This window comes from Bos indicus, chromosome 7 (genome assembly GCF_029378745.1).
Source record: "Bos indicus isolate NIAB-ARS_2022 breed Sahiwal x Tharparkar chromosome 7, NIAB-ARS_B.indTharparkar_mat_pri_1.0, whole genome shotgun sequence".
Classification (NCBI taxonomy): Eukaryota; Metazoa; Chordata; class Mammalia; order Artiodactyla; family Bovidae; genus Bos; species Bos indicus.
The window spans coordinates 37,799,376-37,813,662 of record NC_091766.1 but is presented as its reverse complement, the minus strand read 5'-3'; the positions used below and the strand labels follow the sequence as shown (position 1 = coordinate 37,813,662).

Below are 14,287 nucleotides of genomic sequence, written 5' to 3'. Positions count from 1 at the left end.
GGCCCCGGGGTTACAGAAGAAAAGACCCTTGGACTTCCCTGGTGGTGCAGTGGATAAGAATCTGCCTGCCCATAGGGGACACGGGTTTGATCCTTGGTCTGGGAACAGTCCACACTCCAAGGAGCAACTAAGCTTGTAAGCCACAACTATTGAGCCAGCCTGCTGCAACTGCTGCAGCCTGCGTGCCCAGAGCCTGTGCTCCGCACCAAGAGAAGCTCCACAGTGAGAAGCCTGAACTCCACAATGAAGAGTAGCCCCCTCTTGCCACAACTAGAGAAAGCCTGCATGCAGCTACAGAGACCCAGCACAACCAAAATATATACATAAGTTAATTATATATTTAAAGAAGACCCTCATTTGGTCTGGCAGAGATCATACTTGATTTTAAAGGGTTACCGAAGAGAATGGAGATCATGAGGGCATTTGCGACATTTGTTTGGAAGGGTGTGTGTGTGTGTGTGTGTTTATCCATGACTAAACACCTATGAAAGCATATGTAAAATATCATTAACACCTATATACTACTTCTCTGTTGCATTCATAGATATCAAATAGTTTAACCTCAGCCCAGTCCTCCAGGGAGGATTATGCCATCTCGGGATTTAATGAGACTATCACCTCCCTCATCTTGGCCTCTAAATCTTTATTAATATAACCCTTATGCTGTCCTGACAACCACATGCAAATGGATGTAGCCTTTGTGGCTGCTAAGCCCATCACCCACCCTTTCTTCGTGTACCCAGACCTGGGCTTCTGGATCCCAAGGCAGGCTCTGGATTTCAGCCTCCTTGATGCCGTCTCTTGTGTCATCTGGTAGATTTAGATATCTGACACTGCAACAAAGACTAAATTGTCCCCCAGTATTCAAAGAGAAATCCCCTTTTCTCTCAGACTAATAGAACCCCGGATTTTGAGCCGGACACATGGGTAACTAAAGTAACAAAGCCCTCATTTCTCCAGCTGCCTTTCAGCTAGGGCATGAGGCTAAGTTCTGGCCAATGAGATGTGAGCAGAAGTAACATGCATGAAATCTGGAGGCCTGTCCTTAGGAGAAAGAAGTGAGCCTTCCTGGCCCTTTCCTCCCCCAAGTTCTCACTGGAATAGGGTGTGACACTAGCCATCTGGGACCCTGTGGATGAAGTCCATGCCACAGGGGAGGCAGAACCTAGAAATGGAAGGAGGGTCCCTGACACCCAAAGCAGAGAGCAAGAGCCAGCTTGACTGAACAGACCCTCCAACAGCCCTGACTCACTGTTCTTGGAGACTATGTAAGAGAATAGTAAACATTGACCTCGTTTATACTTCTATTATTTGGGGTCTGTTATGTGCAGCTAGGGCTTCCCTGGTGGCTCAGACAGTAAAGAATCTGCCTGCAGTGCAGGGGACCTGGGTTCGATCCCTGCATTGGGAGGGTCCCCTGGAGAAGGGAATGGCTACCCACTTCAGTATTCTTGCCTGGAGAATTCCATGGACAGAGGAGCCTGGGGGCTGCAGTCCGTGGATCACAAAGAGTCATACACGACTGAACGACTAACACTTTCTGCGCAGCTGACCCTATATCCCAGTGAATACAGCCATCCATCCTTTCAGCTTCTTCAACCCCCATCCTGCCTGCTGGGAATTTGGCATCCAGTCCCTGTGGCTTCATCCAAAACAATGCTTTGTGAACGTCATTCACTCCTGTGCACTGCCAAGATCTTTACTACCAACCATGTCTCATTATTTATGACCCTCCTTTTAATTGACTTACTATTTTATGTAAATACATTTATTTTAGAAGCGAACTTTAGATTGTTACTGTACGTGGAAAACCTGTCTCACTCGCCACAGATGGAAGGTAACTCTACAAAGACAACAAAAGCAAAGCAAAGGTGTCGACTTGTGATGAGATGTGTCCGTGAAAGGCGCTGAGCCTCAAGTCTTCTCTCTGTCTGTTTAAGAAAAAGAAAAAAATAGCAAGGGATGGAGAGAGATGAGCAAGTGAGAGAGATAGAAGAAAAATAATGGTACCGAATGGATACTTTCTCCCTGGGAAAATCAGAAAGCCTGAAAGAGATGGGAAACAGGAGGGGTGTTCTCTTGGGTGGGTCTTAATTATTTGATGCTGTGTGAGGGTCTTTGACCAAAAAGCTGAAAAGAAGGAACTTCTGGAACCATCTTTGGGCCATGAGGTGCTATGGAGCTGCACGGATGGGGAGCAAGCCCACAGGGGACCCCGGGCCCTCTTATGGGTGAGGGTTTGGCACGATATGGGCACAGGAACTTGTACTCACCCACTGGCAGATCTTCAGGCAGGCTCACCGTTGACATGTTGGACGCGAACATTGGGGCCGTGTTGGCTGCCACTGCAGGGACACGGGGTGTGGGAACATCTGGACACCTCTGGAAAGACTGAACCCCATCTACCCCCACAGGAGCCCGTACCAGTCCCAGGCCAGCCTTCAGCCCAGCTCACCAGTCTGGGGCTGGATTCCTCCCCAGGCCTCCCCAGGGTAGCCAAGCATAGAGCTGGGCCGTAGCAGCTAGGTTTTTGCTGATGGAGCAGCATCCCGCCCTTCTAGAGGGTTCTGCTGAGGGCCTCCAGGTTAGTGCTGATGGGAGAGGGGAGGTACCTACCAGACACCACAAGGGCAGGAAACAAGAGGCAGGACAGCCACGGCCACCCCATCATGTCTGGAGGGACCTGCGGGAAGAGACGTCAGGAAAGGGGCACTGGAGCCCAGGCCTCCCTCCTCTGGTGGAGCCTTGTCTGTGGGTCCAGCCCTGGCCCACTCATCATCATCACTCAAGGTTCTCCCCCAGGCCCCTATCAAATGCTGCCCATTTGCCAGATGTGCCCCGGGAGGGGAAGTGGGGGTGTGGCATGAGAGGGAGGGCAGGGTAGCTGAGCCTGGTCTAGAGCTTCAGCCTGAGACTGAGCCTGAACTTGACCCCAGAGTTCAGGGCCCACTGTGTAGCAGGCATGGCCCCAGGTATATTGGATGCATAATCTCCTTATTCCTACAACGACAAAGTGACTGCTAAAGAACCAAGTCTGAGAGAGGAGGGGGCTTGCCTGAGGCCACACAGAGTCAGCGTCAGACCGTGCTCTGAACACAGGTCTTTGGACTCCAGAATCCATTCCCTCAACCACTATGCTGCCCTGCCTATTTGAAGTGTCCAAGCTAATGCTGCTGCTGCTGCTGCTAAGTCGCTTCAGTTGTGTCCGACTCTCCAAGCTAATAGTGTCCTTCAAAATCAGGGGCCTAGAGAGGCACTGTGACTTGTCCAGGACCATCCAGAGACTCTGTGGGTGGGCAGGGTCCTTTGTCCTACTTGCTGACACAATAAATAGCTGCCTTGGCATCCTTTCTCAAAGTGTGCTCCACGGAACCCCAGCCCTGGAAGATGCCGCATAGTAGAAGGGGTCCCGGGTCAAGTCAGTATGGGAAGGACTCTGTGCTCCTCTTGCTGACTGAGAGCTGGGCAGGCACCATTGGAAGACCCTGCCTGGCCCAGTCTTCTTGGTCGCCTTATGTTGATGAAGCTGTCCTTCATCCAGGAAGAGGGGGACTTGGATTCACTATCATCAAGAGACGCCTGAAGTGCCAAGGTTCTTTCATCCCAAAAGATGATGGATACCAAAGCCAAGGGAGAGCAAGATAGTTCCACAGATGTTTCTTGCCCTCTGTCAAGAAAGTGTGCTGCATGCCTGCATCTGTGTAATTATTCCATAAAACAGGACGTTGTACTGTATAGCCTTTTGTGCCTTTTGAATTGTTTGCTAAGTGAATACGTGAACTTTTCCGAAGATAAATTGAAGCTGTAAAGTGCACAAAACTATGGCTGATTCATGCTGATGTTTGGTAGAAATCGATGCAATAGTGTAAAGCAATTATCCTTCAATTAAAAATAAATGAGTGCGTGTGTGCTAAGTCACTTCATTCGTGTCTGACTCTTTGTGACCCCGTGGACTGTGCCCTGCCAGTCTCCTGTCCATGGGGATTCTCCAGGCAAGAATACTGGAGTGGGTTGCCGTGCCCTCCTCCAGGGGATCTTCCCGACCCAGGGGTCAAACCCACATCTCTTGCATCTCCTGCATTGTCAGGAGGGTTCTTTACCATTAGGGCCACCTGGGAAGCCCTAAAAATAAATAAATAAAAATAAAAGTACACCAAAGAACACAGTCATTGTCAGTCACCCTAACTGGGTCCCAGGCAGCTCCCTGTCCTGCCCCAGTGCGGCTGAGGCCAGTGGCCTGCCATTTTCCAGAGGAGCCTGGCTCCAAAGCTCTGGGAGAACCAAGAAGGAAGGACCCCGACCCACAGTGGACTCCATATGACGGGCCGTCCGTGGGGGGCAGAAGGGCTTCCAGAGCTGAACCTTTACCAGAAACCAGAAGGCCTCTCCCTCCCACTGCCCAACCCTCCTTCTGAGTTCCCACCTCAGGGACACCCACTTCCCCATCACCCTTGATGCCCCCTCTTCTGAATGCCGTGCATTCAATCCAATTCCTGCAACTCTTACATTTATTCTCCATCCTACAGCAGGCTTCTTCTCTCCCCGGCTCAGCCCTCCTCAAGGGCTCCTTCCCTTCCTTCTCTTTAATCCAGTCCTCTCAACCAAAATTATCCCTCCTCACTTCCTCTAATCACCTCCCTCACCTGCTCCAAACCTTACAATGGCTCCTTTTGGCAAAGTGTACAAAAGGGCTTCCCCGGGACCATCCACACCCTGAGCACTGCCACCACTGCCCTCCCTGCCCCCCTCACCCCGCCCCCAGCTTCCTCTCTAGCCATGCCCTGCCTCCCTCCCTCACACCTCTCCCTACAGAGCCCACTCTGCTTTCCCTCACTCTGCATATGAAGTGTCCTCTTTCTGGAATGCTCTCCCTCTCCTTACTGCCTGGTCCTCCCTGGTGAGCAGTTCCAAGATTATGTTCCTCCGGACACTCCTGCAATATTCCAGGGAGGGGCTAAATTCCTATGCCAGCTCAGAGACCGCATGAGGTGCTGCTCAGATCCCAGCCTGAACTCTGTGGCTCTCGGGGCCCATTATCTTTTTGCAGATCAGCCTCTCCCTTTCAGACCGGGAGAGATGTGAAGGTAAGGTCCAGGTCTGATTCATCTCTCTGATCACAGGACCGAGCCCAGGGATGAGCCCACAGCAAGCTCAGGGGGCATTTCTGAATTGAATGAATGAGTGTGCCAGTGAATCACTGTAACCCCGGTGGCCTGACGTGGAACACACCTGAGAGAGGGGGCCAGGTGTGAGAGGTAAGCATATAGGCTAGAGAACTTGGGTGCAAATTCAATGTAATCTTGGGCAAGTAACTTAACCTTTCTGGGCCTCAGCTCCCCTGTCTGTAAACTGGGAATAATAGTAGCACCTCCAGTACAGGGTCTGTGGGAGGCTTCCACTGTGCCTGGCTCAAAGTAAGTGAGCCAAAAACGTCAGCAATTTTTTTTTCTTATTATCGTGGAGGAATAAAGGCACACCTCATATTCTGCCCTGGCCAGCCTTGGTCACTTCATAAGCCCCTCTCAGTCAATAGCCCTGAGACAGCCAGAGGGACCCTGGCTCCAATCTGGCTACTCTCTTCTGGGCTTGGCTTGCTGCAACCTGCCATCCAGTTCTAGCCTGAGCCTTCCCCCTTTAACTCAGAGTTATCTTTGCCCCCACTTTGCCCAGACCTGCTGAGGCATTGACAGGGTTGGTAATTTTAAGTATCTGCTAACAGGACTTCCTGAGTGATCCAGTGGTGAAGAATCCACCTGCCAATGCAGGGGACACTGGTTCAATCCCTGGTCTTGGAGGGTCCCACATGTTGCAGAGCAACTAAGTCCATGTGTCAGAACTACTGAGCCTGTGCTTCAGAGCCCAAGTTCTGCAACAAGAGAAGCTATCACGATGAGAAGCCAGTGCACCACAACAAAGCTTAGCCCCTGCTCGCCACAACTAGAGAAAGCCCACGCAGCAACGAAGACCCAATGCAGCCCAAAATTAATTAATTAGTTAATAAAAGAAACAGAGAGAGAATCTACCTTCCAAAGCAGGGCACATGGGTTTGATCTCTGATTGGGGAACTAGGACCACATGCCATGGAGCAACTGGGCCCATGCAGCCTGGAGACCACATGCCACAATAGAGAGCCCATTCACCACAAGGAAAGATCTTACATACCTCAACAAAGATCCCACGTGCTGCGATTGAGACCTGACACAGCCACATGAAAAAAAAAATATGCTGACATTCCGGTGCACCTACTATGTGCTGAGTACCCTGATCTATCCATTCATTCCCCTAACAAATACTTATTGGCTGTCCCAGATCCACTATGTGCCAGATCTTGTTCTCAGCACTGGGTATACAATGGTGAGTGTAACAGTCAAGGCTTCCCTGGTAGATCAGATGGTAAGGAACTTGCCTGCAATGCAGGAGGTCTGGGTTCATTCCCTGGGTTGGGAAGAGCCCCTGGAGAAAGGAATGGCAATCCGCTCCGATATTCTTGCCTGGAGAATTCCATGGACAGAGGAGACTGGCGGGCTACAGTCTATTGGGTTACTAAGAGTCTGACGACTAACACTTTCAATTTCAAACAAGCAAGGAAAATATTGTCTAATTGTTTACTGCATTAAGTGCTATGAAGGAAGAGAATTCGGGCATTGTGAGGGTACAGTAAAGGGACACGACTTCAGGCGGTCTGGCAGATCAATTGGGCTGTAGACTTTTTAACATTCCTCCTAGCAGTAGATGAGAACGGCTCCACTTGAATATGATGCATTCATGGTGTTTTTTTTCCCTGTATTTTATGATTTGACATCTCAGAGGCCTTGCTGATCTGGGAGGGGCTGCCTGCCCATCTCAGGGCTAGGTAACTCCTAGAGGTAACAAATGATTTGCCTGCATATAAACCAACCAATTCAAAGCCTGTACTCCCAACTGCCGCCTTTATCAACTCTCACACACCAAGTCAATATTCCTGGGGCTTTAAATCTCCCCAGCGCCAGGTACTAGATGACTAAGGGTGACTCCTATGAGCTGCCAAAATTAGTCCAACTGTCCAATCTTGAGCCTATTCAGCTGCTTAACCTACAGCTTCCTTCCCACCTTCCTTCTCACGGAAAACACAGTAAGCACTCTGAGCCCTGCTCTCCCCTGGCCCCTCCTGCCTCCTGGCTAACCCTGGGGCTTCCCCATGTGGCCCAGCATGGTCTGGCAGCCCCTTTCCTCTAGGGAACAGTGAGTAATAAAATCTTCCTTCAATGGGTTTAGCTTCTCCAGGTCATCACTCCATCATCTGCATAAATTAAAAATCTCAGGAAATTACCTGGCAGTTCAATGGTTAGGATGCCAAGCTTTCACTGCTGAAGCCCTGGGTTCAATTCCTACCCAGGGAACTAAATTGCCACAAGCCATGCAGCACAGCCAAGAAAGAAAAGTCCCACAAGAATATACAATGGAAAAAAGACAGTCTGTTCAATAACCAGCACTGGGAAAATTGGACAGGTACATGTGAAAGAATGAAATTAGAAAATCCTCACACCATATATAAAAAATAAACTCAAAATGGATTAAAGACCTAAATGCAAGACTGGAAATCATAAACCTCCTTGTAAAAAAACATAGGCAGAACACTCTTTGACATAAATTGTAGCAATATTTTTTGGATCTGTCTCCTAAAGTAAAGGAAACAAAAGTAAAAATAAACAAACAGGACCTAATTAAACTTAAAAGCTTTTGTACAGAAAAGGAAACCATGTGATCTTAGTTCCCCAAAAAGAAAAGAACGTATGAAATAGGAGAAAATAATTGTAAATGATGTGACTGACAATGGCTTAGTATCCAAAATACATAAACAGTTCACACAACTTAATAAAAAAAAAAAAAAAAACAATTAAAGAATGGGCAGAAGATGAGAATAGACATTTTTCCAAAGAAGACATACAGATGGCCAACAGGCACACAGAAAGATGTTTGGTGTTGAGCATCATCAGATTAATGCAAATTAAAGCCACAATGAGATATCACTTCACAACTGTCAGAACAGCTATCATCAAAAAGAACACAAATAACAAATGTTGATGAGAATGTGGAGAAAAAGAAACCCTTGTACCCTGTTGGTGGGAATGTAAATTGGTACAGCCATTATGGAGTACAGCATGGAAGTTTCTCAAAAAATTAAAAATAGAACTACCATATGATCGAGAAATTCTACTCCTGAGGATATATCTGAAAAAATGAACACTAATACAAAAAGACAAATGCAACCCAATGTTCACAGCAGTATCACTTACAATTGCCAAAACATGGAAGCAACCTAACTGTCCATCAACAAACCACAGATGAATGAATAAAGAAGATGTGGCATATATATGTGTGGAATACTATTCAGCCATAAAAAATAAGGAAAACTTGCCATTTGCAATAACATGGGTGGACTTGGAGGGTATTGTACTAAGTGAAATGTCAGACAGAGAAAGACAAACACTATACGATATAGAATTTAAAAAATAAAACAAACTAGTGAGTACAACAAAAAAGAAACAGATACAGGGACCAAACTAGTGTTTACCAGTGGGGACAGGTAAGGGGAGGGGCAAGAAAAGGGTAGTGGATTAAGTACAAACTACTAGGTAGAAAATAAATAAGCTAAAAGGATATATTGTACAATACAGGGAATATAGCCAATATTTTGTAATAGCTAGAAATGGAATATAGATTTAAAGATTATGAATTACTATGTTGAATATCTGAAACATATAATATCGTACATCAACTATATCTCAATTAAAAAAATAAAACTCCTACATGTTTTATGATTAAGACATCTGGGCAGGTTCACTGACTGATCAATAGAATATTGATTCTATGGTGCCAGTTTCCAGACCCAGGTCTCATGATATTGGGAGTTTCCCCTTCCTGCCTCTTGGAACACTCACTCTTGGGACTCAGCAGCCATGACGTATGGGATCCCAAGCAGCTCTGTGAAAAGGTTCATGTGGAGAGGAACCAAAGCGTCTGGCCTCCAGGCCCTTCAAGCTCCAGCTGACAGGCAAAGCCCACCTACGTAAGCAAACCATGCAAGTGAACCACCCTGAAATGGTCCCTCCTACTCCATGAGCCATCCCTGCTGAGCCCTGTCCAAATGGCAGATTCCTCAGCATAATAAATGACTGTTGTTGCTGTTTGCCAGTGAGCCTTGGTGTGGCTTGTTTTGCAGGAGTGGATAATGGGAACACATGGGGTGGAGTCTTGAGGAGGTAAAGAGTCAGCAGAGATATGAGGGGTGAGAAGAGATGTTGTGTGAGGCATGGTGCAGGGAGGTTCCTGTTAAACATGGACAGTTCAACACCGTCCTTCCTCTTGAAACCCCACTAAAATGATGGTAAAGAGTTTAGAATTGGAATGAATTGATGAGAGATGATCACCTTATCAAGCTAATGATGGTTCACACCAGAGTAAGGATGGGGGTAAGGAGCACCCACAGGCAGTGAAGTGAAAGTCGCTCAGTCATGTCTGACACTTTTCAACGCTATGGCCTGGAGCCCCCCATGCTCCTCTGTCCATGGAATTCTCCAGGCAAGAATACTGGAGTAGGGTGCCATTTCCTTCTCCAGGGGATCTTCCCAGCCCAGGGATTGAACCCAGGTCTCCTGCATTGCAGGTGGAGTCTTTACTGTCTGTGCCACCAGAGAAGCCCAGGAAACAAGCTCAAAACCACAGCAAGCCTGTAGGATGGAAGCTTAGGACCCTCAGAAGCAGAGGTGTGAAGTGGCCTGGAGGCAGGAGACTCGCTGCACAAGAAGCAATTAGATTCCAAACATTACTTCCTCATCCCCACCCTAGAGCACAAGGAGGCTGCTTCCTGGGGAGCTTGAATCAGACAGATCTGGATTCAGGGACCCTTGGCCTGGTGGAGATAGGGGCACCATAGCAAGACAGGGCGTTAAGTGAAAGAGCACACTCTAAATGGTGACTCCCTCAGCTCCTTTCCCCCAATCAGTCCCAAGAGCACTGACCAATATGACCTCTCTCCCTACAACCAGAAATAAAAAATTAGAGAGAGCTGACCCACCTAAGAGAAAACCCCTACAGATTCTGAAACGTGGGGCCTCTGTTGGATCCTTCCACATCCAGGAAGCAAGTCCCACAGGTCCCCAGTCAACTTTGTGGAGTCTCCTTCTTAGTTAGAGCCAGGGTGCTGTACTAAAACTGCCATCTTTTCAGGAATTTTGCAAACTGATTGGGATTATGTCGCAGCTTGAAATCAGCAGGGATGGAAGTATTTACACCATGGAAACAAGCAAGCACATCAAATCATGGAAACCTGCTAAAAAAACCCAGACACTGAAAAATCCAAACCAAATCAAACAAAAATGTGGAAATAAAGTCCTGAAATGTGAGGTCAAGTGGGCCTTAGGAAGCATCACTATGAACAAAGTTAGTGGAGGTGATGGAATTCCAGTTGAGCTATTTCAAATCCTGAAAGATGATGCTGTGAAAGTGTTGCACTCAATATGCCAGCAAATCTGGAAAACTCAGCAGTGGCCACAGGCCTGGAAAAGGTCAGTTTTCATTCCAATCCCAAAGAAAGGCAAGGCCAAAGAATGTTCAAGCTACTGCACAGTTGTACTCATCTCACACACTATCAAAGTAATGCTCAAAATTCTCCAAGCTAGGCTTCAACAGTACGTGAACTAAAAACTTTCAGAGGTACAAGTTGGATTTAGAAAAGGCAGAGGAACCAGAGATCAAATTGCCAATATCTGTTGAATCATCAAAAAGCAAGAGAGTTCCAGAAAAACATCTATTTCTGCTTTATTGACTACGCCAAAGCCTTTGACTGTGGGGATCACAACAAACTGTGGAAAATTCTTAAAGAGGTGGGAATACCAGACCACCTTATCTGCCTCCTGAGAAATCTGTATGCAGTTCAAGAAGCAACAGTTAGAACCAGACATGGAACAACGGACTGGTTCTAAATTGGGAAAGGAGTAAGTACATCAGGGCTATATGTTGTCACCCTGCTTATTTAACTTATATGCAGAGTATATCATGAGAAATGCTGGGCTGGGTGAAGCACAAGCTGAAATTAAGATTGCCAGGAGAAATATCAATAATCTCAGATATTCAGATGACACCACCCATATGGCAGAAAGTGAAGAAGAACTAAACAGCCTCTTGATGAAAGTCAAAGAGGAGAGTGAAAAAGTTGGCTTAAAAACTCAACATTCAAACAAGATCATGACATCCAGTCCCATCACTTCATGGCAAATAGATGGGGAAACAATGGAAACAGTGACAGACTTTATTTTCTTGGGCTCCTAAATCACTGCAGATGGTGACTGCAGCCATGAAATTAAAAGACACTTGTTCCTTGTAAGAAAATCTATGACCAACCTAGACAGAATATTAAAAAGCAGAGACATTACTTTCCCAACAAAAGTCCATCTAGTCAAAGCTATGGGTTTTTCAGTAGTCATGTATGGATGTGAAAGTTGGATTATAAAGAAAACTGAGCACCGAAGAATTGATGCTTTTGAACTGTGGTGTTGGAGAAGACTCTTGAGAATCCCTTGGACTGCAAGGAAATCAAACCAGTCAATCCTAAAGGACATCAATCCTGAATATTCACTGGCATGAAGGACTGATGCTGAAGTTGAAGCTCTATACTTTGACCACCTGATGTGAAGAACTGACTCATTAGAAAAGACCCTGATGCTGGGAAAGGTTGAAGGCAGGAGGAGAAGGGGACGACAGAGGATGAGATGGTTATGTGGCATCACCAACTTGACAGACATGAGTTTGAGTAAGCTCCGGGAGTTGGTGATGAACAGGGAAGCCTGGCGTGCTGCAGTCCATGGGATGGCAAAGAGTCGGACACGACTGAGCGACTGAACTGAAAGCAACTCAGAGGCTGGTTTTTGTTCTAAACATTGTAGTATTATTTGAAATGTTTACAATAAATATTCATGTTACTTGGATAGGGAGATCACTGTTACAGGGTTCTTCCAGGTTGTATGAATAATACAAGAGATGGCCCCGGAGCAGATGAGAATGAGGTATGTCCCAGGAATTGAAAGAGGGACTGTGAGGGTGGAGCACAGGGACAGAGTGGAGAGGGTGGGAGATGGGGTTGGAGAAGGAGACAGGGGCCAGATCATGCTGGGCCCTGTAAGACATGTTTTGTTTTAAGATAAACAGAAGCTTGTTCCAGGGGAGCAGGGGAGTGACAGGACTCATTTGCTTCTCTTAAAGATCTTTTGGCTTCTGTGGGCCAGTGGACTGAAATGGTGTCCCAGGGCTGGAGAGGAAGGGTGAGAGTAGAGATATATTTTGGAGACTGGATGTTAGGAAGTCACATAATTTAATTTACTTTAGCGGACAGAGAAACTGGGGCTCAGACTGATACGCTGAGGATCTCACAGCTAAGAGTGAGTGGGATTCAAACAGAGCTCTCCAAACTCAAGGCCCCCGTCTCTTCTGTGCACAGAGGGAAGGGTGCAGCCCTCCCCTTCCCCCCAGATCCCAGCACAAGAGGAAAACCCCTGTTCAGCTATGGACTCAAAATCTTTAAAACATTTGCCTTCTTACATCCAGTAATCTAACTAATCTAAAATAGAGAAACTTTTTGCAGAAAAGTTGTTCCTCACAAGCGATGATTTCTAACCTTGGAAAGTGGAAGTAACCTACACATGAAACACAAGCAAATGCTAAGAAAAACATGGTCAAGCCCTTGGCAGAATGTTTGGCAGCCTTTAGACATCACGGTGATGAACAGCAAACGTTGCCACGAAAGGAACGCCTACGATGTGCCAGACCCTGGGCTGGGTGCTGTTTAATTCTCACAAGAACATTTCAGGGTAGAAACCATTATACCCACATTACAGATGGGGAAAGTAAAGCTCAGAGGAGTGAAGAGCCTTGGTTGTGCTCACAGAACTGAGAAGCTACACAGCTGTGCTGAGCAGTTCCCTGAGCTTCCCTGAGCTTGCTTCTTCATCTGTAGAACGGGAATGATACCTCCAATAAGTGGTAATTTGGGTGGGGGCAGGTAAATGGCAGTAGAACACGCCAGCTCAGTGCCTGGCATACAGTAGGTGTTTGGCAAATGCAAATCCTTTCTTTTGCATCTCGTGGGCCCATCTTCACCTTCTGACTGCTACTCCCCATGCGGTCACCACAGAAACTGCTCCCATCTCCCTCCGTGCCCCCAACCCTGGCCATGCCCTGAGATCGAGTGTAAACGTCAAAAACAGGGCAGGGCTGTTCTTGTGGATGATGCCAAGGACTATATTTCTGGGTCATTATCTGCAATGGAACTCTGGCCAGTGCCCCTGGGGAAGCAGCTGTGAAAACCCCTGGCTTGCCAAGGTCCCCAAATATGATAGCTGGGGACAACCCACGTGCAGGACAGCAGGGTTACACTCAGCCAGGTTGGGAAATGCAGATGGACCTGGTTTCTTGGGAGGAGTTAATAAGCCCTCAGTCCTCAGAATCTTGAGTGCTGAGCCACAGTCATCAGCGAAACAAAGATTATTCCATGTGAGGTGCTGGCATGATGGAGGTGGGACTCAGGTCCGGGCGGCGCTAGTGGTAAAGAAGCCGCCTGCCTGTGAGGGTGGACATAACAGCCGTCCCATCCCTGGGTCGGGAAGATCCCCTGCAGGAGGGCATGGCAATACCCCAGTATTCTTGCCTGGAGGATCCCAAGGACAGAGGAGCCTCGCGGGCTACAGTACATAGGGTCGCACAGAGTCGGACACGACTGAAGCAACTTAGCAGCAGCAGCAGCGCATGCACGCACATGGTGAGGAACAGGTGGCCTGGGGGCCAGCTGGGGACAGGGATGGCAGAGGGGACAGAAGTGGTGATGGTGGTAGGGATGAGGTGGGGATGGATTCAACAGTGACCCTTGTGGTGATGCGGGGGTTGGAGGGATGCGGTTGGAGCTGGTGGCGGTGATGGTGGTGGGCTGACAGAGGAGATGAAGACAGATTAGGGTTTTGGTGATGCTGACAGGTTCCCAGCATCCATTGTATGAGCAAAATTCAGGGCACTTAACCCTGCCTGGATGAAGCTAGTCCCCGCACCCCCTTGGGGGTGTGATCTTGAACTTAACCCCCTCACCTCTTTTTCTCTCTCCATTGCCCTCCTTTAGAGGTGAACTCAGAGCCACAAAACCATTTGCCAGTAAGTGTGCACCTCACCCAAGTTGAAGTGCAATTAGAAGAGACTCCTGCCCTGGGCTCCAGTCCCGAGGGGAAGGGAACTGGCCGGGATGGCCAGCTAGAACTTTGCACCC

The 14,287-nt window shown here is 47.7% G+C and overlaps 1 protein-coding gene across 1 annotated transcript in view; it reads right to left on the bottom strand.

The window, feature by feature from the left end:
- The window catches only part of CDHR2 (cadherin related family member 2), a 29,609-nt gene extending 27,061 nt beyond the window's left edge, over window positions 1-2,548 (bottom strand). Inside the window, exons 1-2 of the mRNA XM_070792275.1 lie at window positions 2,425-2,548; window positions 2,302-2,345 (exon numbers count right to left, since the gene is read on the bottom strand). Of these exons, the coding sequence (XP_070648376.1) occupies window positions 2,302-2,345; window positions 2,425-2,548 (168 nt within the window). The remainder of the gene's footprint in view (window positions 1-2,301; window positions 2,346-2,424) is intronic.
- Between the last annotated feature and the right edge of the window lie 11,739 nt (window positions 2,549-14,287).